Source organism: Nicotiana sylvestris, chromosome 3 (genome assembly GCF_000393655.2).
Source record: "Nicotiana sylvestris chromosome 3, ASM39365v2, whole genome shotgun sequence".
Lineage (NCBI taxonomy): Eukaryota > Viridiplantae > Streptophyta > Magnoliopsida > Solanales > Solanaceae > Nicotiana > Nicotiana sylvestris.
Window position 1 is genome coordinate 206844417 of NC_091059.1, and position 23965 is coordinate 206868381.

A 23965-nucleotide genomic window follows, 5' to 3' on the forward strand; every position below is an offset into this window, starting at 1 on the left:
ATTGGTAAATGATAAAAGGTAAAAACTTACTTGCATAGCACGTTTGATTTATGAGTTAAGGAATCGTTTGATTGGCAGGATTATTTTATTTCATGCTTTTTTGAACATTTGAATTAGCAATCTTATAACTAATTTATATTATAATTATAGTATTATTTTATCCCACGTTGAGGGTGGAATGATAATACCTATATTACTTTCCCTCCAACTTATTTAGTATACGTCAACCACATATTTTATATTATGCCCTATGTATCTCATTTTTAATCCAATGAACCAAACATCTCCTAATATATATCCACTAAATAATTATGTCACTATTTAATTCTTATATTATAATCCAATCATTATAATCTCAGATAACTAGTTCCCTGATCATGGAGAAAAATGTTATAGGTTAATATCTAGAATTATAATTTGATTTTTGTATTAATATATAAATATAGTTCGTTATAATGCAAAAATAAGAATATACATGTCAAAATACGACAGAGTAAGAGTGTCGTAGCACTCGTGTACACCTCCACCTCATGTTATTCTAATTTTTTTTTCAAGTTGAGCAAAAAGCAAAGGCATAGATGTTTTACCTCATTTGGATAATACTTTTTTGTTTTCGAGTTGCATGAAGTGTATAGTGTACTAATAAATAATTTTTTTTGCCTTCTTGCTATGTATTTTTATTTTTAGAGATTGATTAGTACACTATTTTGTTTACCATAAATTCATAAATTCAACCATCTTAACAAAAATCTTCACTATAATACTGGTGATGGGAAACGAGAAAAAGTTGCACAAGATTATGTAGAAGGAAAGTACTTACATGCATGTACGCAATGCACTAATTCAAATAAGTACGCTTATATAAGCTTTATCATTTACCTATATTAATGATATAACTTCGTATCACAATTTGTTAGTTTACTACAACAAAGTAATACTATTAAGATACATAAATTTACATTGAATGTGAATAAGATTTTTAAATACAGAGCAATCTATTTGTATTATTTTCCACACGACTACCTTCTTCTTCAAAAGACCTAATATCATTAAAAACTTTAGGATCCATTTTTGGGTGAAAATATATCAATAGATTAAATCGGGGTAGAAACAGAAGAAGAAATGAAGTGGGGGGTATAAACAGCAAAATGGAAAAATATCGGGAACCCTCTGGAAGGTAAAAAGCCCAAAACCCCCTTCCCAAATTTCAATTTGTCCAGAACCTACGCTCTTTTCTCTCTTCTTCGCTAGGGTTTCGGTACACAGTTCCCATTTTCCCACTCAATCTGAATCATCTCGATCCAGCAGTATTCCATCTAGGGTTTCGTCAATCTCGATCTCAAAATGGCATCTTCAGCGGCAGTGTCGGCGCCCCGCGCCGCTCCTTCATCTAAAACCGAGACGTTCGTCGACAATAAGCGGAAGGACGACATCCGCATGGCCAACATTGCCGCCGCACAGGCCGTAGCCAACGCCGTCCGTACAAGTCTCGGCCCTAAAGGAATGGACAAGATGATCTCTACAGCAAACGGAGAAGTTATTATCACCAACGACGGAGCCACTATTTTGAACAAAATGGAGGTCCTTCAACCTGCCGCTAAGTTCCTCGTTGAGCTTTCCAAGTCACAAGACGTTGTCGCCGGAGACGGAACCACCACCGTTGTTGTTATTGCCGGTGCATTGCTCAAACAGTGCCTTTCTCTTCTCTCCGCCGGTATTCACCCAACTGTCATCTCCGATTCCTTGCACAAGGTGTCTACGAAGGCTGTTGAGGTTCTCACAGCCATGGCCATTCCACTTGAGCTCACTGACCGTGATTCCCTCGTGAAATCAGCGAGCACGGCCCTTAACAGTAAGGTAGTATCGCAGTACTCTACTCTTTTAGCTCCTTTAGCTGTTGATTCTGTGCTTTCGGTTGTGGACCCCGCAAAACCTGACATAGTTGATCTAAGAGATGTTAAAATTGTTAAGAAATTGGGTGGTACTGTTGATGATACAGAGTTGGTAAAAGGTTTAGTTTTTGACAAGAAGGTCAGTCATGCCTCGGGCGGTCTCACGCGTGTTGAGAAAGCTAAAATTGCTGTGATTCAGTTTCAAATTTCACCTCCAAAAACTGATATTGAGCAGAGCATAGTAGTTTCTGATTATACTCAGATGGATAGGATTTTGAAAGAAGAGAGGAATTACATTTTGGGCATGATTAAGAAGATTAAGGCGACTGGGTGTAACGTTTTGTTGATTCAGAAGAGTATTCTGAGGGACGCGGTGACTGAATTGTCTCTGCATTATTTGGCAAAGGCTAAGATTATGGTGATTAAAGATGTTGAGAGGGATGAGATTGAGTTCATTACCAAGACCTTAAATTGTCTGCCTATTGCCAATATTGATCATTTCAGGGCGGAGAAACTCGGATTTGCTGATTTGGTTGAGGAGATATCTCTTGGGGATGGTGGCAAGATCGTGAAGATCACAGGGATTCAGGACATGGGCAGGACCACTTCGGTGCTGGTTCGTGGGTCAAACCAATTGGTCCTTGATGAGGCAGAAAGGAGTTTGCATGATGCGTTGTGTGTTGTAAGATGTTTGGTGAGCAAGAGGTTTTTGATTGCAGGTGGAGGGGCACCTGAGATTGAGCTTTCTAGGCAGTTGGGTGCATGGGCAAAGGTTCTACAGGGAATGGAAGGGTATTGTGTGAGGTCATTTGCTGAAGCTCTCGAAGTCGTTCCGTATACTTTGGCTGAGAATGCTGGGTTGAACCCAATTGCGATTGTGACTGAGTTGAGGAACAGGCATGCACAGGGAGAGATCAACACGGGGATCAATGTGAGGAAGGGACAGATCACTAACATCTTGGAGGAGAATGTGGTGCAGCCATTGCTGGTGAGCACAAGTGCAATAAGCTTGGCCACTGAATGTGTGCGGATGATTTTGAAGATTGATGACATTGTTACGGTGAGGTAGAGTGATGTTATGTGAAGTTGCTGGAAAATTAGAGGATTGTTTTCTCATATCTTTCGTTTTTGATTTGTGTGCTTCAAGAATTAGTGGTTCTCTGGTTCTTCTTTATTTCAGATTATATTCTGAACTTTGAATTTCAGTTTTGCTTAGCTAGTTTTTACTTGCTGGGGTTCTTCATTCCATTTAATCTTAGTTTTGAGTGCATGACTGCTCTTTGTATGTCTTTGTTGGGAACATGATGCAGTATGTAACATGTGGATCACTATCATTTATCAATATTAGTAATCAGATGCTCCTTAGTTGATGTATTTGGTTTTCCTCCAGCAATATGTGTGCCAATTAGTTATCAAATAGCACTGCCTGTTCAAATTTTTTCTTTACCACGTGCTTCTTGCACTTTGTTGTCTTATGACCCACCAAGCGAGTTTGCTATCTCGTTTACATTTGTGTGTGCTGATGAATGTTCTCAGGCACTCTCTACTTATTTTCCCTTGGGCAAATTGTGGATCTGGTTCGATATCAGATGTTTATTGGTTAGAGGCGTACCTTTCTTTTCCTCCTTTCCTCTAGGAAAATAGTATTAATTCATTCTAATGCCTAAAGTAGAGTAAATGTTAAATATGATCTTTTTTCTTGCATGAATGAAATAACAAAAAATCACATAACTTTGTTATAAGGGTAAGGGCTCAAAAAGAGTGACGATGAAAGCCTTTTTCTGTTCATCCCCCCGAGTCGGGGTATTCTGTTGGTTGGGGTGGGGTGGGTGAGAGGAGTGGGCATGCCATGAGTTCTGGCAGGGTGACAGAAGCTTATATACAAAGAGAGCAAATAGAAGAAATGCAAGTAAAGGAGGTTGAGAAAGATTGGTCAGTTTGGGCTACCTGGTTTCCTTGTAAAATAGGAATATGAGAGTTGCTGATTTGTCTGTGTATGTGCTACTCTATTTTGGTTTCTTTCTTCTTTTTTTCTACCACTCTAGGCTCAATCGAAGTGCTATCTGCCCGACGACTAGATTGTTGGCTTATCTCACCAAACTGTTTGATCATTTTATTGTGTTCAAGAGCCAAGGTCTATTGTTAAGGGGGCAGCAGATCTTTTTAGGAAGAATACCTCTAGAGGAACAGGACTTTCAAATTTCATCTACTACTTCGAGTCTCTTAGAAACCATTAGTGCCCCTAGTGACCATCTCCCGCCCCGCCAGTATTCAGTACATTAGGTTATAGTCAAACCTGTCCAATCAACTGTTGCCCCATAAAAGGAAGGGAGTAATCTATTTTACAATTTGTTTTTTGACTACAGTTCTGTTTTACTCTGAGTTCTTATGGAGTCAAACTCTTGAGATTATCTGATATTGTGATGTAACTGCAATAACGGCGAGGACTTCAAAGTACTGCTTTCAAATTTGAAGGCAACAGTTTAGTATCATCTGAACACAAACACAGATGCTTGTGCCATGTCAATCAGTGTTTAATTTCACAAGCCCAAAGAAACAGAGGGGTATGCTTCCCAAGTCAGTAGTACACCAATTAACTGTTTCTTTCTCCAAGGTGTACATGAAAGTATAATTGTACAAATAATTTGAAAAAGCAATAGTTCCAACAAGTACTCCAATTTGTCAAAAGCTTTTAAGCTGCCAGACGACCAATTCTGTACTCATGGCTCGTAATCTAAACTTCAACTAATTTGGTTTCTGTTCAATGTTCTTGCTGCTGCGTCCATGCCAGGTTAGATTGACCTTGCAGCTTTAATTTTAGAAAGAAACCATAAAAGAAGAAATAATATTTCAATGAAAAAGTATATGTGAACTGTATTTGACATATTTTGTTAGCAAACGTCAGCTCCAACCGAGGATTCCTCCTTGCTGCTGGAAGCAAGAAGATGTTTTGTCAATGTTGCCTCTTCAGTTTGTTGGCTGACAATTCTTTTCTCTTCATTTTTACCCCATAACACTAGGTAAAGTCCAACCACAATCAGAAGTCCGCCAAGTATCCTGCATTTATATAGTTTGACAAGTTTGAGATTCATGGACTACAGATTCTAAGCAAACAGGTTATTTCAGGTAGTCACTGATTTTATCCATCCTATCAATAAAATCACTTGTGGGACTACCCTCCCCAGACCCCACTTGTGGGACTATACTGGGTCGTCGTCGTCGTTGTTGTTGTATCAATAAAATCACAACTAGTTTCACAACTAGTTTTTGCCACATTAAAGTAATTGAGCTTTACATACTATTCCCATAGTATTGTGTTGCGACTTTACTGTTATAGTGGGTAATTCTCATTAACCTTAAGCAAGTTGGCAATTTATCGACAATTATGAGCAAGAGTTGATTTTTTTCCCATTATTTCTTGACTTACCCTCCTGAGTACAGCTGATCACCAAGAACAACAAAAGCCATGACAGCAACTAATACTGTTTGCACAGGCTGGAAGGTGGCAACATACACTGGTCCTCCTTTCTGAATGCACCAAGTCTGAAGAGATAATACTATTCCAGAAGAGACAATACCCTAATGCAATTACAGCCAATATAATTAGCCGTTCATGTTTACTAAGATTATGTGAAAACAGGGAATTAAAGCTTGGATTTTCATAGGGTCTTACAGCATATAAAATCAGATAAACCTCCTCTCCAGAATGGATCTTCCAACGTGTTGGATCCCGTTCTGTAAAAGCTGCTATAACTGAGAATTGAATTAATCCAAAGAAGCAAGTAAATGAGGTAAGTGATAGCTTGGCTGGGTATTGCTTCACAATAGGAGCCTGCATTATTTACCAAGTTTCATTAGTCACTATAAGTTGTCAGAATTGATATAAACAAAGTTATGGTTCCAGCAGACATGTGGAGACTGCTTGATCTTACTAACAACTATTGTATTTTTTTTTTGGTTTCATTCAACTTGATTATACCAGTAGGTCACGGGTTCGACCCGTGGAAACGGCCTCTTGCAGAAATGCAAGGTAAGGTTGCGTACGATAGATCCTGTGGCCCGGCCCTTCCCTGGACCCCGCGCATAGCGGGAGCTTAGTGCTTCGGGCTGCCCTCCATTCAACTTGATTATACCATCATGCTCCCATTTATTTCATCACGGATTTAACTTATATACACTGACTATGTAAAGAATTTTTATGCTACCAATGTAATACGGAGTATAACATGTCAGATCACTCAAAAAAGAACTACAACAGTATATAAAAGTTAAACTCTTCCATTGCTGGTTGTATACCTGAAGCACCATCCAACCAGCCCATGACAAACAATGACCAAGCAAATAAACACAACCCCATGTCCAATTCAACATTTTCTCATGAGAAGCAGCCATATCTTCTTCAGAAGAATTGCTTCCTCTTAATAATGGAGGGCCTTTGTAAAGAGTAATAATAGTGGCACCTCCAACACTTGCAATGGTTCCCAGAATTTTTGCCATGCCATCTCTCCTCATAAAATGTACTCTTTCTAGCCTGAAAACAAGCATGTATTTTAGTCTAAATGTGATAGCTATAAAATCTTAAATGAATGAATAGAAATGTGTCATTCTAATGGCTCTTTCATACCTTAGAATAGAAGCCATAATAAAAGTAATAGCAGGAACTGAGTTTTGCATTGCTGAAGCAAAGGTTGGGGATGCATAATACAAACCTAAGATATAAAATCCTTGGTTTGCTGTGATCCTGGAAAGCGAAAACTTGCATAAATTATCAAAAATACATCTTAGAAAAGGATTAACCTATATTTACTGTAAAGAATTTTTACGCTAAATTATTTTCTAAGTTACTAATCCACTTGTTATGGACGATTACCTATAATTATATTTGTGATTGACCTAATAATTTAAAAACTCTTTAACACTGTCGTTATATAAAAGTTAAATTCAAAAGAAAAAAGTAGAAGCTGGATCTATGTTGTGCGGACTCTCCAAAATGCTGCTGCATCCGTGTCGGATCCTCCAAAGATACACAATTTTTGGAGGATCCAGCACGTACCTGATAATATTTTCGAAGAGTCCGAGCAACATAGAGCTGGATAGCTTCGATAACCGCTTGCTTACCCTATTAAAGCAAGGAGGAAAAACTGAACCAATAGAGAGAATGTGAGGGGTGGTCTTTCTTTCCTGTATAAACCATACAACACAAGTGCAGAAAAAGTTATATAAATCAAGAAACAAGAAAAAGAAAAAAAAAAAAAGAGACAAAAGAGCTGAGTTATTTTTGAAATCAAAGACTTACTTTTCCAAGAAATAAGCAAAGGGTCCTAATAAAAGCAATGCAATAATGTTTCTATAAACTGGATACACAATTTTGCTAACACCAATATTGAGTGCAAGTCTTGAAACTATATGAAATCCTGCATAACAAAGCTGCAAAACAAGCAATGCTATAAGAAGTTTCACTTTTCCTGGAATGCCACTTTTTGGTTCCATTTCTTTTGATTTTTTTTTCTAATTTCCTTTTTACTTAGATTCTCAAAGTACTACAAGTACTAAAAATTGGCCCCATATATATATATAAAGTCTATAGAGCAGTGAAAGATACCATTTAATAAAAATAAGTGAATTAAATGATAAATAATTGAGGGAGAAAACAGAACAACATCACTGGCATATGCAAATTGATCATTTAGACATATTATTATGAGATTGTGAATAATTTAAGTCCCTCAATGTATACTGTGCATTTATTGATTTAGTTGCTCTATACTTTGCATGCAAATCTGTATATTGTGAGATTGCTTTATCTAAATCTCGTATAATTCGTTGACTTGAGACTTTGGACTTTGTTAGGGAGACAAACTGGGGGTTATGCATGTTGGTTTTGGTAGCTATAACATAAGAGAAACCGACACCTATTTTATGACTTTTCTTGAATTTTGGCAGCTATTCTGTAGGACCTTTTTATTAATTTGTAAGTTATCTTTTTATTAGTTAGTTTTAAGTATGAAATGAGAAAGTTTTTCTTTTCTTTTATTTTCACTTGCCTTGGGAGAATCGACTCCGACTTATTTGGGATTAAGACGATATTATTATTTTACTTACCCATCGAACAAAAGCTATCAACCATCCAGTTGAATTAATCTGCATAAATACCTTTATTTATTTTAAAGTGCGGAAAAATAGTTACTACCATTAAGATTTTTTGCTAGCAAACCTACATATTATGATTTTTTTTACACCACCATAGTATTTTAAAATGTTATAGCAGGTAATCCGTCTTATTTTTTCATTAGTAATTTCATATTTTATGGACAATTTCACGTAGTTATCTTTTACTAAATGACTTAATAATGTAAATTTTATGCTATCTGTTTATAGAAGTTAGAATTGGTGTATTTTACAAAGTGGGGAAGGAAATATGAAAACTATTTCGTTGGAACAAATCCCTCATCTGCAGCCGGATACCCCTAATCGTGTTAGGAAAAGAAAACAGCGAAGAATCATAGATCCCATGTGGTCCTTCCTATTGTTTTACAATAATAATAAAATAACCCAACTTTACAATATCAGACTATTATCAGAATTTTGTTTTGAAACTGAAAATTAACGTCCACCGTAGGAGGGCTGTGTCAGTTGGCAAAGGCCAAGAGGGGAGCAATCAGAATCATACACTAATCAATTAAGAAATCCAAATGAGAGCAAACAAAAGGTATGAATAATTTGTTTGCAACCCCAAAGACGTTGGATCGTTAGACCTTTTGATAGAATCTTTTCACGGGCAATCAACGAAAATCATACTTTGTCCTACCGAATCTTGAGTCAGGAGACATAACCCATGTTATTCATATTATTGAATTTTTAGATTAGGTAAGTCTTAATATAGAGATTCCAAGCTTAGAAGAAGAATATTCTCATCTCTTTTCACTACGTCAAAAAAATAATAATATTATAATAAAAGGAAACTGCCCATTGGATTATTAACCAAGATGGTTCACGGTACATGAATGAGGATATTACCAAAACATATATACAACTCTCACAATATATATGACGATTTTGTTGTCATGCACAAAGTTGCTCTAAATTATATTAGACCATGTTCCATTATTCCTCTATGCAAATATTTGTCGCGGCTGCATATCACTCAATATTTTTGAGTATAACCTTGATAAAAAGTTCTTTGGGGGAGGTGGGGTAAAAGAGAGGAGGGAAAATAAATAAATAAATTAATTAAAAGAGATATTTTCCTTCACAGTTTTCACAATTTTGTATTTCTAGTTTCTCTGAGGCAACATTACCCACTTTTATTTCTCAATCAGCAATTTGGAAAAGTCGGGAGAATATTAACGACAATGAAAGAATGGCAACCTCTCCAAGAAATCCTTCAACCCAGAGGTATAACTGTATGAACCAAAAACTGATCACACCAGCTGATCAATTACTTAAACTACAGAAGCACAAGTTTACTTTTTAAAACACAAGCAGCTTTATACAGCACGCACAACAGTCTTGAGCAGAAAAGGCTTTTTAAGACTGCCCGATTCTACCAACAAATTGTACAGCTTTGGTCAAAAGCCAAGAAATCTTAACCGTACAATCTGCAACTAAACTAGAAGACATGAAGATACAACACACAATTATAATGAACATGAACGAAAGAGAGCAAGACCAAATTTGGTTGCCTAGATTCTTCTAAAGATTGTTTTTTAACAATAGTTCTACTGTTTTTTCCTAAAAGCAATTACAACAGCGGAGCAGTTATCTTTGCATTGACGCTCACGGACTGCCTCCCGCACAAGGCGACGACTCACAACTGACACAGGTAGCCCCTCCTATCAAAGAGATGCAAAGGTTAAGCAAGCTGCTACCAGAAATCAGTCTCAAGTTAAAATCTTTTGAAGACTGCTTGAACTTTCCAGGGAGAAAAGGAGAGTGACTGAGTGAGAGGGGGAATTTGGGGGGGAGGGGAACATGACATACCTTTAGTAGCTTCTGAACAAAATCAACAGCATCACTTGGCCCAAAAACCTACAATCAGAGGGGAAAAATAATATCCCCAGGAAGGGCACCCAAGCATCGTGGTTGTATGCATAGAAATAAGAATATGACAGAAAAAGAAAAACAAAGATACCCCCCACAAGCCATCACAGCCAAGAATGATGAAGTGGTCTCTCTCAGTAAGGTCAAATGAATGAACATCTGGAGTTGCGATAACACCAACCTGCATATTGAATTCCTTTACATGAAAACGATGGAATTTTGATAATTAAATGAATTTGAAATTCCTGAAACTTGTGAATGGTACATTAGATACACACACAGGCATTTACATATAATACGTGAAGATCAGTAGATGTGGGTCACTTTCATCTATCCAAAAGTCAAACTGTCAAAGTTTATCAGATAAGTTGGACAGATAAGAGTAACACAAATGAATCTATCACCTGTCGGAAAATATCACTTCTTTTAAACTGCTTAATTCATGGACGGCTATATACAATGAATACAACACAAATATCAGGTATAAGAAGTCAGATGCAAAGGCATGAACTGTTTAGAATTTACGAGGCCAAAACACTACAGCAACACGATTTGGCTGATGATATATAAACAGTATATACTGCAAATGCACCATCAAAATTATCCCTCCTTTTCCTCTTTACATGAAGACATTTAGGGGGAAAGGAAATAACAGCAAAGGAGCAGCTACAATTAAATTGCATTTCCTTAGGATAATGAATTAAATCTCTATACAACCTAGCAAAACGCATTATTGCTTGCAAATGGATAAACAGAAAGAAACAATTATAGACATCATAATCACCAGTAAGAAATTTTAAAAAGGAAAAAGAAAAGATCTTCTCTCAGCATACAACCTTCTTGAACTGCCGATCTCCGAAAGCTCTGGAAACTTCAAGGCGTGCTTGTAGTCGTCCATTAGAACTGACAGATCCCCCAGCCTACAAGAACATGGATGTTCATAAGCAGAAGCTCCATACCCATAGCAGAGAAGCAATAGAAGAATGCGGCACTTAAGTTCAACTTATGACAAGAAAAATTCAGTTGGAAACTATTAATATAAAAAAAAGATCAGTTGGAAACTACTTGGTCCATCTAGGTAGTAGCGTTGAATTAGGAAAGAAATAACAGAGTGATCTGGCCACTGTTCGCTAACGAGTGGGTTTTGAAGACAACATGCCCCTTTTTATCTACCTTCACTTGACAGGTATTTACAAGTGCAAATATTATAATCCCACAGGTGGGGTCTGGAGAGGGTAGTGTGGACGCAGACCTTACCCCTACCTGGAGAGGTAGAGAGGCTGTTTCCGATAGATCCTCGACTCAAGAAAAGGTGGAAAGGAAGAAAAGGGGAGGAGGAGGAGGAGGAGGAGAATCAGAATCACTATCTAATTATTTTATCAAAGTGGTTCAGAAATTATCATAAGCTAAACAAGTTTTATAGAAAGTCTTAAGAGTAATAAGATAAGATATTCATTGCCTTACAAAAATGAGAAATGGAGACAAAAGTTGCGTATCAGTTTTCAAAAGGTATTCATTGCCTAATGCTTACTTTTTGGATGCGTGCACGTTCTTGTGGATATATAGCCTTGTGTTCCCTGGTCAAGACTATGGCCTTTATTGGAGTTGATCCATCAGAACTGTTGTTTGAACCGTCAGCCAGGGATGACCGAGCTAAAATTGCCTTGGCATCTCCAATATTAGCAACAAACACCTAATTGTACATGGTACAAACTTCATTAGATATTCAATGCAAATTCCTGAGAGTCAATGTGAAACTGATAAGAAAGAAGTACGTGTCTGAGAGGTGCTGCAGCTTATTCAAAGAGTAAGTTTTATGCAAAAAAAAAAAGATAGATCAAAAAAATTCTTCAGAAAGCTACTAGAATGGTAGTTGGTTTAACACTCAACATCCAGATATGACCCTTTCGGGACCACACAGTATGTCATAAAAGCTTCAGTACCAATATTTAAAGATCTTGATAGGTTTTCCCCAGAAAGGGTTAGCTATACACTTTCATATGTCTCTGTGCGAGAGAAAGTAATCATACCAATCTAATATTGATGGACTCACACTTAAACTATTGAATGTTCCTCGGGCATTATGTGCTTCTAACATCAACACCATCATTATTCCAACAAGTTCAACAGTGTGGAAAGAGAATCAAGGTAGAGCTCAAAAACAAGAACTCAATCACTAGAGTACATAAAGAATATAAAACCAGACTTACTTTGGAGCCTAATACCCAAACACATACTGCAGCAGCACCATCTTGCCAACCACCTGTCGATGCTTCTAACACAGTAAGTAAACCATCAACCTAAGAAGACTCTAAGAAAATGGAAAGCAGTTGATAGTTTGAGATAACAAACACAGCTTAAACATTGAAATATGAATCAAAGAAGTGATAGCACTTAACAATTCAGAGTAGAAAACCAGAGAAGTGATTCTTAATACCTCAGGTAAAATACCAGAGATGTGATATCAGAAACAGCCTTTAAAGTATTTGAACGTGAAAGATACAAATAGGTGAATATTTTCATGAAATGAAAAAGAGTACAGACTAAGCAGAAATGCAAAATACATAAAAAGAGGTTAAGCAAGGAGATAAAAAATGTCTTTCGGATGAACAAAACCCTGAAAAAAATTCAACACTATCCAGTTCATGATTCCAAAAAGAAAAAGAAGCTTTTACTGTTCCTTCTATTACCTAATATCATGTCTTATATAAACCAAAAGTAGGAACCGGTAAAACTTTGTCAATCCACTATACAACCAGGTTTGCCAATGAAGCATCTTGAACCTTTGGCTTATAATTTCAGTATCAGGTACAGAGCCTGGATTGTGGCAATTCAAGCAAACGATCAACTTTCACTAGAATTTCTGAAGGAAACATGAACCAATATCATTTTCTGTGAGTACCTGATTAGCTATCCAGCCGACAATTCTTTGCCTCCTAAACAGGAGACAAACATGGTAAACATGTATACATTTAACTTGCAGATATTGTAAAAGATACTAAATATTCATTTCACAGTAATAGATTAAGATGTAAAAGACACAGCAAATGCAATGGAATGGAGAAGTGAAGAGTTTCCTCATTAGTTTAAAAGTTTTGCTGCTAGTGAAATCGATGCTTGTGTACACCTTGAGTCTCCTAGTGCAACTAGCTAGACAGGCTAGATGGAACAGAACAAAAACATAAAAAAATTAAAGAAAACCGCATCATTCAATTGAACCTTCAAGAAAGAGGAGTATGAAAATAACAAGATTTTATAATGAGGAATAGAACAAACAATTACAGGCCAGAATTGCCACAAGATAACACCGACATAAAAATATATTGCCTTTTTTCATCCTCCATGACAATAAATGATATAGGGATCAAGTAGGATGGCTTCAGAATATAGAAATTAGGAATACCAAACACAAATCTTCAAATCAGATAAAAAGGAGTTCATGATGAAACTTCGAGGAAAACAAGAATGTGAAAAAATGTTGGAACTGAGAATAAAGATACCTTTGGTGCTCTCCTCAAGAAGAGACTCGTCGGTTCTCCTAAATCCTGATAGATACGAAAATGAGTAATATCAATAGTTGGTTCACTTGAAAACGGGCTAAGGAGAAAGATTATCAAGTTTTGGTGGCGATAGTTTTATCATACCCTCAAGTATCGCCTTTTTGGCTGCTTTAACATCCAACTGCAAATTCATTCAAAGAATGACAATGATATTAAAGCACAGAGAAGAAAAAACAAATATTAAATAGTCCACTACTAGCGACAGAAATATGCAACAAATGAGATGCGAACAATAGTCACCACAAAAAATTTAAACTATCACTAATAAGACTAAGCAAACACACCAACTCACGTGGTAAGCCTGCAGATAGAACATTGGCATGTAAATGCTTCTGGGCATACTCAGCAGCTAATCGACCTCCGTGTCCATCATATATTGCAAAATGAGCACATCTATAAAGGATTATAACATAGTCAGAAAAATTCCAAACATTTTAGAAGGAAACGACAGGAGATTTCAAAAATATAAATTAATTTGCAGAATATCCTAAATTTGTCTCTTTCTTTCCTTTTTTCACTTTTCTTCAAGCAATGAATTCTATTAAATCAATCTTCTCCATATAAGAACAGCAGAATAGAAGGCAAAAAACTAATTACTCTGTAATAACGTAATACAACTTCTTCATCTTCCACATTAATCAGCTAACCACTAATTCAGAGTAATCAACCCTAGCTACATTAAGCTAATAGATATGTAAAATACACAAATTCCTCGGGGGAAGGGGAATAAACGAGCGTTAGTGAAAAACCTCAATTTCCCGGGAAATTCGAGGCTAGCATCAGGAAGAACAACGGAAGCGTCCTCCATGGTATGCCTTGAACCCTTATCCTCAGCAACATCAGCTTCTATTTCAAAATATAATTCACTTCCATTTTTCGAGTCATTTTGGACGGAGATTTCAGCCTTTGGCTCCTCTTGCGTGTCGTTTCTCAATTTCTTGATCACGGAATCGGAGTTATCAAAATGGCCTTCGCGTTTGTTATTTGCGGTACTGACGCTCTGTTTATCAATTGATGCTGAATTGGAACGTTCCGCCATTTTTTAGCAGCTAACCAGATGAACCCGAATCGAGTAGAACAGTAAATCACGAGACTGAGAATGAACCTTGTGGTCTAGGATAAATTGAAGGCAAAAACGACTGTGCGACTGAAAACGAGGACGAATCCACAAACAGGCAAATACATGGACTTTGCTAGGTTGAAAGTTTTCTTTCCTTTTTTAATTATTTTAATTTATTTTCTGTTTACGATTAAACTTATAAGTGATTTTAAGCATACGTAATTTTACTAAAAACTGAAAAATATGAGAATGAATACTAGAAATTAACTGAAAAATAAAGCAAACCAATATGATGAGCGACTATGGCCTTCAAGCTAGATCGCCCTCAAACAACAGAGTATGCTAAAAAGTTTACTGAACAACAAAGCTTAAGAGAGAAAAATATAGTATATTGCTTGATTATGCGTGAATATATGATGATTACAAAATGATTAGGACCCTCTTTATAAAGTAGAGTGATCCTATTTGTGGTATAATTCTAATTACATAAGCAAATCCCATGATAGGTTAAATAACCGGTCCTGACTAGATACGTGCCGAGATTTTCGCCGCGATCCTTGACCGATCACGGATATCTCGGCTTTCTATTATTCGAACTAGCTGGCTTCCTTCGATCTCGCTCGATCTCTTCCTTGCTTCGGTCTCGACCACGGCTGGTCTCGATCTTGATCTTGATCGGCCATTGATCCACGAGCTTAATGATCCATCTCCGTACCATGGTCCGATATAACCGAGGCCGAGCCTTGATCTGCCACACTGATTTCGGTTAGTCATACAAAATTAGGCAAACCCGATTTTGACTGTATATAGATAGTCCCCTCATTTTTTGAAGTGCAATAACAAGAAACGAATTGAGTCTTTCCCCTCGGTTTATCATGACGTAGCATCGTGGCGTAAGCGGAAGAGGTGACTGAAACATCTCGTCAGTACAGTTCTCTAGGCATTTAACGCTTGTCAGTCGATGGTCGGCCATCACTGGCACTTAATCGTCGTCTTCAACCAATAAATTCATCTTTCTTCATCTTTCAAACTTTACTCACAAATCTTCTTCCCTCTAATTTCCAAAATCTTTTCCTTCTTCAGAGCTCTATATTTCCAGATCTATGAATTTCCTTACTTGTTCCATCACAAAACACCAAGCGTTCTTCCTCCTTTTATTTCTTCCCCATCTACAAAATGGCTAAGACCTCAAAAACTGTCCCACATAAGGAAAACGCTTCCTTGTCAAAGTCTGCCAGCGACGTAGCCGTGGTGGAGCATCCTTTTGAGGACTTAGTTCCGACAAAATGCGCTACTGCAGCTAATTTCAAGGTGGAGAATACACCCTCGACAGCGGGTCGATGCGAACCGATGTCGAGGTACATATGTACGATTACAGAAGATCTCCTCGAAAAGGTGAAAGAAGAGTGCAACTGGGTAGAAAAAGATGTAGTAGTTCCTACCCCCGAGGAATCCATCACAACTCATGTGGAGGGGTATCTGAGTGTCTGCACTTACCTCTTCGCGATAGGTCCCTTAGACCCAATCATCGTCGCCTTTTGCAAGAGGTACGATGTCACACTTGGCCAAATCAATCCATCGTTCTGGAGGATCGTGATCCTCCTCCGATTTTTGCAAGCAAGATCGAGGGCATCATTTTACCCGCGATCACCTTATGTGTCTCTACAGCCCCCGGCTTAATCGTAGAGGCGTGATCAAACTTTACCGCCGAGCCACCAAGCCCCCGTTATCGAGCATAGACGGGGCACGAGATCGAGGTTGGATGGGAAGATTTATCCGAATAAAGACTTTGGACCTAATCCCTGTCGAAGACATGTCTTTCCCTGAAAAATGGAACATGAATCGTAAGTATTGCTTCGCCCTGAATATCTAACTTTGACGTTTTGTTTCTTATCTTCCTTCCTCATCCGAGCCTTTGTGTTGTAGTTGTGGCCGTCGTTCTGGAGGTGATCCCCGATCTCGAGCAATGGGTCAGGGACCTGGTGTCACAGAGGTCGTACTCAGAGTGTGCTTAGATCGAAATATCGAAGGGCCAATGGGAGGCCCGTAACCATGGTAATTTTTTCTTCTTAGAATGGTTTCCATTCGGACTTTGTATTGTATTTATTCATCTTTTTCCCTTTTGTAGGCCTAGGGAATGATGTACTAATGAGACTCCCCTCTGCCGAAGAAGAGACGCTTTTCCATCCACCTGTTCCGAAGCAGACCAAAGAGAAGAAGAGAAAAGGGGCTCCGAGCTGTCCGAGTTATCCAGGCCAGGAAAAGAAAAAACCGGCGAGGAGGCCTCGTAACCCCAAGGGTAACGTCAGCCGCTTAACCATGGAGTCAGTCAAACAGCTAAGGGACGAGTTTGAAGAGGATGACAAAGAAGAAGACTCCGAGCTAGTGACCCGTGCGCGAACTGGCACGGAAACTCAAAGGACTGTTGGGCCGGCGGGAGCTGAAACCGCTTTGCCTCATCTTGACGAAGCCCCCGAGTCAGAAAAAGCAGAAGGCACTTCACCTCGAGGTGAGAAGGCTTCCGAGGAGGCGCTCAAGGCCGGTGTAGAAACCATGCTCGATGCTTCTCGTGACGAAGGCGGATCCCCAAAAAATTTACTTGGGGCAATGGAGATTGGAGATGTCTCATCGTTGCCTTCGTTCTTTGATACGACGATCAAGGACGCTCAGGCGATGGAGACTCGCCATGGAGAAGAGGTCCGTGAAGCAGAAGACCTTTTCGGTGGCTATTTTGCTGAAGTGGAAGATGACACCGGACTGGGTGACTTGGACGTACTGAGGAAGAGCTCGAATGAGGCTTCCTCGAGCTTTAAACTGACCAACCAACTCTCGGCCCCTAGTGTTGATCCCAGGCATAAGTGGCCTCTTATTATCTTAGTCCCGGAGGATGCTCAAGTTTTCTCTGCCCCTGTAGGGGTGGCTAGATATCTCCGATGCTTGGCTACCGAAGAGGACCAAGCCAAGATGGATGAAGTGGAAGTTGCTTTCTTGTTCAACGAGGCCCAGCATGCTCTGAATCGGGTAAGTTCAAGGCCCATTGCATTATCTCTTTATGAATTTGAATTGTAGATATCTCTAACATTTTCTTCCTTTCTTGTAGGCTTCGGTGTTGCATCATGAGGCCTTTCTTCAAATCCGAGAGGAACACAAGGCCGAGGTCCAAGGCCTCACTGAGAAATGTGATACTTACAAGCTTCTTAGTGAGAAGCTTCATGTAGACTTGGTAGCGGCTCGAGATGAGCATGCTGAGATGGCTGGGCAAGTATGAGTTCTTCATGATAGTAAGGACGAATCAAAGTAACAACTAACGATCCAATTCTGCAGGTTCGACAGAGGCTCGAATAGATCAAGGGCCTCCAAGGGCAAATAGATAAAATATGAGCTGAGGCTAAAGAGTTCAAGGGGTGTGTGGACATTTTGGCTGCACAAAAGGAGGCCGTTCAAGGAGAGCTGGATTCGGCCGAGTCTCAACTTCGGTCTGCAATAGAGAGTGCCTCGGTTCAGGCAAAGAAAGTCGAGGAGCTCGAGTCTAGTTTAGCTAGTTTGGCCAAAGAGCTCGAGGTAGCCAAATCTGAGGCTGCCACAACCAATATTAAGGCCTAGGCTGGTGCGACCCAATACAAGGTCGATGCTGAAGACACCCTAGCGCAGGCCAAGAGCATGGTGAATCATGAAAAGTGGCAAGCTCGAAGAGAGGCCCTTGAGGGGGCCCGTGATCAAAGCTTCGATATATCTGCTGAAATTGAGGTTGACATGGCAGAGGAAACAAAGGCTCGGAAGCTAGCCTTTACCGAGGAGGACTCCGAAAGTTTGAGTGGATCTGGTGAAGAAGACTCTGAGGGCGAAGATGCTTCCTTCGACAAGGATCGTACTACTTAAGCTTTTCGATAGTTTTTTGAAGTTTTGTTGAGGTCGTTCCGGCCTCTGTAAAGAATTTCCATCAGGCTGTATTGCCTTTGTAAAAAGTTTTTGATGAATATAAAACTTCTTCCTTTTCATAGCTTATGAATCTGTTATCTTTTTTTTTTATTCCATGTAAGGGTCAAAATGCCTTAGCATAAGATCATGAAGTTGTGTTCGTAAGTCTAAGGTTTGGGGAAGGTAAGGCCCGATAATAAGCGTCGCCTTTAATCTTTTCTAATCGATGGACCCTGAATGATAACTCGAACTTGGGTCTACGTAGCCCTTAAGCTTAATGATCGAGTGAGGACTTGTTCGAACTCAGAATTAGGTAGCCCTTAGGATTTCTAGTCGAGTGAGATCTCTCGAACTCGAAGTGAAAGTAGCCCTTAGGCCTTTGTAATTTTTGTATTTGGCCGATCTGGCCTTTGTAAAATGATCGTTTATATACATAAGGCTTTTCTCCTCTTTTCGGCTTTTAAAGTTTTTCCCTTCGTTTATCATCCATGTTCACAAAAGGTTGTAATGCCTTAGAATGAAATAAGGAACTATTCGAGAGTTCGAACAATTTTGTACTCTTTAGAGCTTTCGAGGCTTGATATTATCGAAGCCTTTTATGTTTTCGTCGGGAGTAGCCCTTTTAACCGCTTTATGAAAGAATTTGAAGGCCTATTTTGTTACGGAATTCGGACGTCTTCGAGCCATGTTAATATGGTCGTAGCCTCTTTAGTTTGAAACTTGCCCTTGGGCTTATTTTCCTATTTTACTTCGAGCTTGCCCAAAGTATCAGTCCCCGAGTTGGGTGGTCGTGGCCTATAAAAATCGAGAATTACCTACAAGGCCTTATGATCTCGAAGTTTTAACAATTTGATCTCGTTTATTCTTCGGACAGTAGTCCCCGATCGTGGGGGTAATTATCCGAACTCTGGTTATGATCGGCCCTTAGGCCTGTTTACATAATAGATCAAGAGTATGAAATTGTAAAGTAGAAGAACTTTTCTAAGGCATGAGATAATAGCAAGGAAAAATACTTCTCTTTATAACTGATTATATATGCGTATATGTTCAATGCCAGGGCTCGAGCAAACTACGCGGGCACGGTTCGTTTAACCATTTGTCCCTTACAAATTTTCCTATCGAGACCTTGATGCCATGAAGTAATTTCCTCGCAACAAAGTTAACAGTCGAGGGTAATGCCCCCCCCCACCCCCAATATTCGAGGTTGATTGTAAAGAAGCCTTGGACATTATTGAATTGTTCTAAGTTAGCACGATCAATGGTTGCCTCAATAAAAACCTCGCCGGAAAACATATTTGGGACAAAACCGATCTAAGAAAAAAAGAGTGCAATGCGTGCTTTCAGTCCTAAAGACTTCATGTTGAGGAGTCCATTGTTGTTTCTAATCGAACACCTGCAAGAGTTAGTTTAAAATATAAATGAAAATGGAAGGGGTTGTACCTTAGCAATAATATCGTTTTATGTGTGATACATTCCAATTGTTTGGTAATTATTTGGTGTTCATTGTACCAAGCTTGTAGGATCCTTTTCATGTGATTTCGAGAATCTGGTGTGACCCTTCCCAGTTCGGACTCAATTTTCCCTCATTAAGATTTTGGGTGTTTTGCATTACCTTCTTTAGTGCCAAGTCTCCGAGTAAAGTATCGAAGTTTGGTCCTTCGATTATAATACCTCTCTATTCGTTGTTTCTGGGCGGCCAATCGAACAAAGGCAGCTTCACGTCATTTATCCAATAGTTCCAGGCTCGTATTCATGGCCTCGTCATTCGATTCCTTTGTCACGTATCGGAATATGATGCTTGGCTCCCTAAGTTCGACACGTATTAAAGTTTCTGTTCCATAAAACAAAAAGAACGGGATAGGCCCAGTACTAGACTTCGAAGTTATGAGATATACCCAAAGGACATCGGGCAGGATTTCTCTCCATTTTTTTTTGCGTCAGTCAACCTTTTCTTAAGGTTTTGTATTATGGTTTTGTCGGTCGATTCGGCTTGCCCATTTCCTCTAGGGTGATAAGGTGTTGATAGGATCCTTCTGATCTTGAGGCCTTCGAGCAATTTGAGCTATTGCTGCTTGCTGGGCCTGCAGCATTTCGAAGATTACTCGTAGTCTAATCCCACCATCTTCACCACCATGCACATTCTAAGAAGCTGATCGGGTACCCCCACAAACACTGCTTTCGGGATCGACGTCCATGTTTACATTGATGGCTACATGCGAACTGAAGTCGATTGGGTCTGCAATCGGAACTCCATCGAGGCCAGCAGGGGGTGCAATGTTCTCATTCTCGACGTGTTGGTTGAGATCATTGTCAATGTGTTGAGGTGATGACTGAGACTTTGATATCTTTCAATCTGTAATCAAAAACACTTCACTATTATCCTTAGCCCCATGGTGGGCGCCAAACTATTTACCCTTAAAATTGGATAACAATTAAACTTATAAGTGGTTTTAAAGATATGTAATTTCACTTGGCACAAACTGTGAACTATGAGAATTAATGCTAGAAATTAATCGAAAATAAAGCAAACCAATATGATGAGCGATTATGGCATTCGAGCTAGATCGCCCTCGAACACCAGAGTATGCTAAAAAAGTATGGACTGAACATTAGAGCTTAAGAGAGCTTAAGAGAGAAAAATATAGTATATTGATTGATTATGCATGAATATATGACGACTACAAAATGATTAGGACCCTCTTTATATAGTAGAGGGATCCTATTTAAGGTATAATTCTAATTACAGAAGCAAATCCCATGATAGGCTAAATAACCGGTCCTGACTCGATACATGCCGAGATTTCCGCCACGGTCCTTACCCGATCACAATATCTCGGCTTTTTGTTATTCGACCTAGCAGGCTTCCTTCGATCTCGCTCGATCTCTTTCTCGCTTCGGTCTGGACCACGGTTGGTCTCGATCTTGATCGGCCATTGATCCATGAGCTTGCCAATCCATCTCTGTACCATGGTCCGATATAACTGAGGTCGAGCCTTGATCTGCCACCCCGATTTTGGTTAGTCATACAAATTAGGCAAGCCCGATTTTGACCTTATACATTTTCATTTAAACATGCAAAATGGTTTGTTTGCACGGGTAATAAATCAAGCTTCAAACAAAATTTATTATTTCAGACGTGAAATTTTTAACTTTAAATTTATATGTTATAACAATAACAATATAGCTAGTATAATTTTATATAGTGTGGTCTGAAGAGAATAGTGTGTATACAAACTTTACACCTATCTTACGGAGGTAAAGAGATTGTTTCCAATAGAGCAGACTCAAATATATACATGACATTAACAAAAAGGAAATATCATAATGTCGGAGCCACAAAAGGAGAAGACAACAATAGCAAAATAATAGGACTAATTTGTATGTCATAAATTGATAATTTATTAACAACTACTATATACCTTAAATTGGAGTCCAAATCGGTTATCTGTGCGAGTGCGACTGTGCACTTTCCCCTCCATGTAAATAGTATGGGTCCAAATAATTCTAGAGCCAGAGTGTCAGACCCAAACAGAATACCTTAACAAAGATCAACATATACAAGAATATAAAGAGTAATATAAAAGATTTATCTTATTGTAGCTTGTTTATGGCTTGATTAATAACAGCTAACGAATGAAACTACTTCAGCATGGAAGAATAAACGAAGTGCATAATGGGTTAAGCATAATATGGTTTCTGCTATTTTACAAGTGTATGGATTTTTACCGTCTAGTAGCTAAGATCGCAAATCGCAATTTTATTCATATGGTGTCATGTAACGACCCGGCCGGTCGTTTTGAGAATTTAAGTTTCGTTCGACGGTGTAAGGTCTTGAACATCTTCATATTATATGTATCGACTTGTGTGCATGGTTGAATTCAGTTACCGGATGATTCAGAGTCGAATTGGAAGAAGAAATCTAGTTTTGTAAGTTTAAGCGGTGAAAATTTGACCGAAATTTGCCTTTTGTGTAAATGGCCCCGGAACGGGTTTTGGATGATCTCGACAGCTTTGTATGATGATTTTGGACTTAGACGCACTTTCGGATTCGTATTTGGAGGTCCGTTGAGTGATTTGAGGTATTTCGGCGAAAGTTGGAAATTGGAGAAGTTTGACCCATAGTTGACTTTTGCGATATCAGGGTCAGAATGCGATTCCGAGAGTTGGAGCAGCTCTGTTATGCCATTTTGGACATGTCTGTAAAATTTGGCATCATTCCGGGTTGGTTCGATTGGTTTCGGCACGAGTTTTCGAAGTTGGAAGATTTGGAAGTTCATAGTTCGATTCATGGCACGACTTGCATTTCCGGCATTATTCGATGTGAATTGACACCTCGAGCGAGTCCGTATGTTTGTATGTTTAGACGGGGTCCTAGGGGCCTCGGGAGTGTTTCGGACGAGTTTCAGATGTTTTGCATAGTTTTGGAACATGTCTGATTTCTGGTGTTTTCGCACCTGCGACCTAAGGTCGCAGGTGAGGCTCCGCTTCTGCGTGAGCTTGATCGCATTTGCGATCTTTGAGGCCTGGAAGCTAGCTCTATTCTGCGAATGCTAGAACGCATGTGCGAAACCGCTTCTGCAGTTGGTCTATCGCATCTGCGAAGGAGTCCGCTTCTGCGCTCCTGTTATCGCTTCTGCGGTACCGCTGATGTGGCTAATTGTCCGAAGATGCGGTCCTTGGCCGGTAAGTCAAGTTTGCAAATGCGAACGTCTGCCCGCAAATGCGATAGCGTAGATGCGCTTAAGTGTCTGTAGATGCGGAAGTGCTGGGCAGAATCCTTTATATCGAGGGTTTGGCTATTTCCTTCATATTCTGAGTTTTGGACTTCGGATTTGGGAGCTTCTTTTGGAGTTTTTCAAGCAAATCAATTTGGTAAGTGTTCTTCACCTAGAATCTAACATATTCCGTGATTTTATCTTTATTTGCATCATTTAATTTGTGTTTTAAGTTGAGGAAAATGTTGGTTTTTGAAGAAAATTTTCAAAAAGAAAAATCATGATTTGAAGGACGAAATAGTATCGAAATTTGATAATATTTGTATAGTTGAACTCATATTGGAATGGGTATTTGGATTTTTAAAATTTGTCGGGTTCCGAGGTGCGGACCCGGGGGGCGACTTTTGGACCCATTTTTAGATTTTGTTAAAGATTGATACTTTATGATCCGGAATGGTTTCTTATGAGTTTTATTTGTGCTTTGAAGTTACTTTGGTTAGATTTGAGCCGTCCTGAGGTCTTTTCACCCGAGAAGTTCGTTTTAGAGTATCGGTTGTCGTCTTCGAGGTAAGTATCTTGCCTAACATTGTGTGTGAGACTTCTTCTTAGGATTTGAGTCTTTTATGTTGATTGTAATCCATGTACGGGAGGTGACGAGTGCGTGCTCAGACTTATTTGTGGATAGTTGGCCTTTTAGGGTTCTTTTTTTTTTTGACAATCCACTAGGCAAGCGCCTAGGGCTAGTTTTTTATTAATAAAAGAAAAAGAAAAAATACAACA

At 39.0% G+C, this 23965-nt stretch overlaps 3 protein-coding genes across 4 annotated transcripts; 1 reads left to right on the forward strand and 2 right to left on the reverse strand.

Annotated features, from left to right (window-relative positions):
- The first annotated feature begins 1200 nt into the window (after positions 1 to 1200).
- Positions 1201 to 3266, forward strand: LOC104243665 (T-complex protein 1 subunit delta). The gene has a single exon (XM_009798889.2). The coding sequence runs from the start codon at positions 1345 to 1347 to the stop codon at positions 2959 to 2961; it is 1617 nt and encodes a 538-aa protein (XP_009797191.1). The 5' UTR covers positions 1201 to 1344; the 3' UTR covers positions 2962 to 3266.
- Positions 3267 to 4374: 1108 nt separating this feature from the next.
- LOC104243666 (WAT1-related protein At3g18200) lies at positions 4375 to 7410 on the reverse strand. The gene is made up of 7 exons (XM_009798890.2): positions 7189 to 7410; positions 7011 to 7073; positions 6517 to 6633; positions 6189 to 6423; positions 5566 to 5724; positions 5320 to 5471; positions 4375 to 4949 (listed from the first exon to the last, which is right to left on the reverse strand). The coding sequence occupies exons 1-7, from the start codon at positions 7380 to 7382 to the stop codon at positions 4784 to 4786; spliced, it is 1086 nt and encodes a 361-aa protein (XP_009797192.1). The 5' UTR covers positions 7383 to 7410; the 3' UTR covers positions 4375 to 4783.
- A 1991-nt stretch (positions 7411 to 9401) lies between these two features.
- LOC104243667 (probable protein phosphatase 2C 8) lies at positions 9402 to 14674 on the reverse strand. 2 transcript variants are annotated; one of them, XM_009798891.2, is made up of 10 exons: positions 14242 to 14674; positions 13777 to 13885; positions 13577 to 13613; positions 13433 to 13477; positions 12143 to 12207; positions 11464 to 11625; positions 10769 to 10852; positions 10024 to 10113; positions 9873 to 9920; positions 9402 to 9724 (listed from the first exon to the last, which is right to left on the reverse strand). In XM_009798891.2, the coding sequence occupies exons 1-10, from the start codon at positions 14529 to 14531 to the stop codon at positions 9611 to 9613; spliced, it is 1044 nt and encodes a 347-aa protein (XP_009797193.1). In that variant the 5' UTR covers positions 14532 to 14674; the 3' UTR covers positions 9402 to 9610. The 2 variants fall into 2 exon arrangements, with proteins under 2 accessions (XP_009797193.1, XP_009797194.1); XM_009798892.2 differs by having other exon boundaries at positions 12143 to 12195; positions 14242 to 14673.
- Between the last annotated feature and the right edge of the window lie 9291 nt (positions 14675 to 23965).

Coding starts and splice junctions, on each gene's coding strand:
- LOC104243666 (XM_009798890.2), bottom strand. CDS start 7,382: ATGGAACCAAAAAGTGGCATTCCAGGAAAAGTGAAACTTCTTATAGCA. Junction 6,424..6,516: donor ATTATGGCTTCTATTCTAAG/GTATGAAAGAGC, acceptor GCTTGTTTTCAG/GCTAGAAAGAGTACATTTTA. Junction 5,725..6,188: donor CTGGTTGGATGGTGCTTCAG/GTATACAACCAG, acceptor TAAATAATGCAG/GCTCCTATTGTGAAGCAATA.
- LOC104243667 (XM_009798891.2), bottom strand. CDS start 14,531: ATGGCGGAACGTTCCAATTCAGCATCAATTGATAAACAGAGCGTCAGT. Junction 10,114..10,768: donor GAGATCGGCAGTTCAAGAAG/GTTGTATGCTGA, acceptor TTCAATATGCAG/GTTGGTGTTATCGCAACTCC. Junction 9,725..9,872: donor TTGTTCAGAAGCTACTAAAG/GTATGTCATGTT, acceptor TCTCTTTGATAG/GAGGGGCTACCTGTGTCAGT.
- LOC104243665 (XM_009798889.2), top strand. CDS start 1,345: ATGGCATCTTCAGCGGCAGTGTCGGCGCCCCGCGCCGCTCCTTCATCT.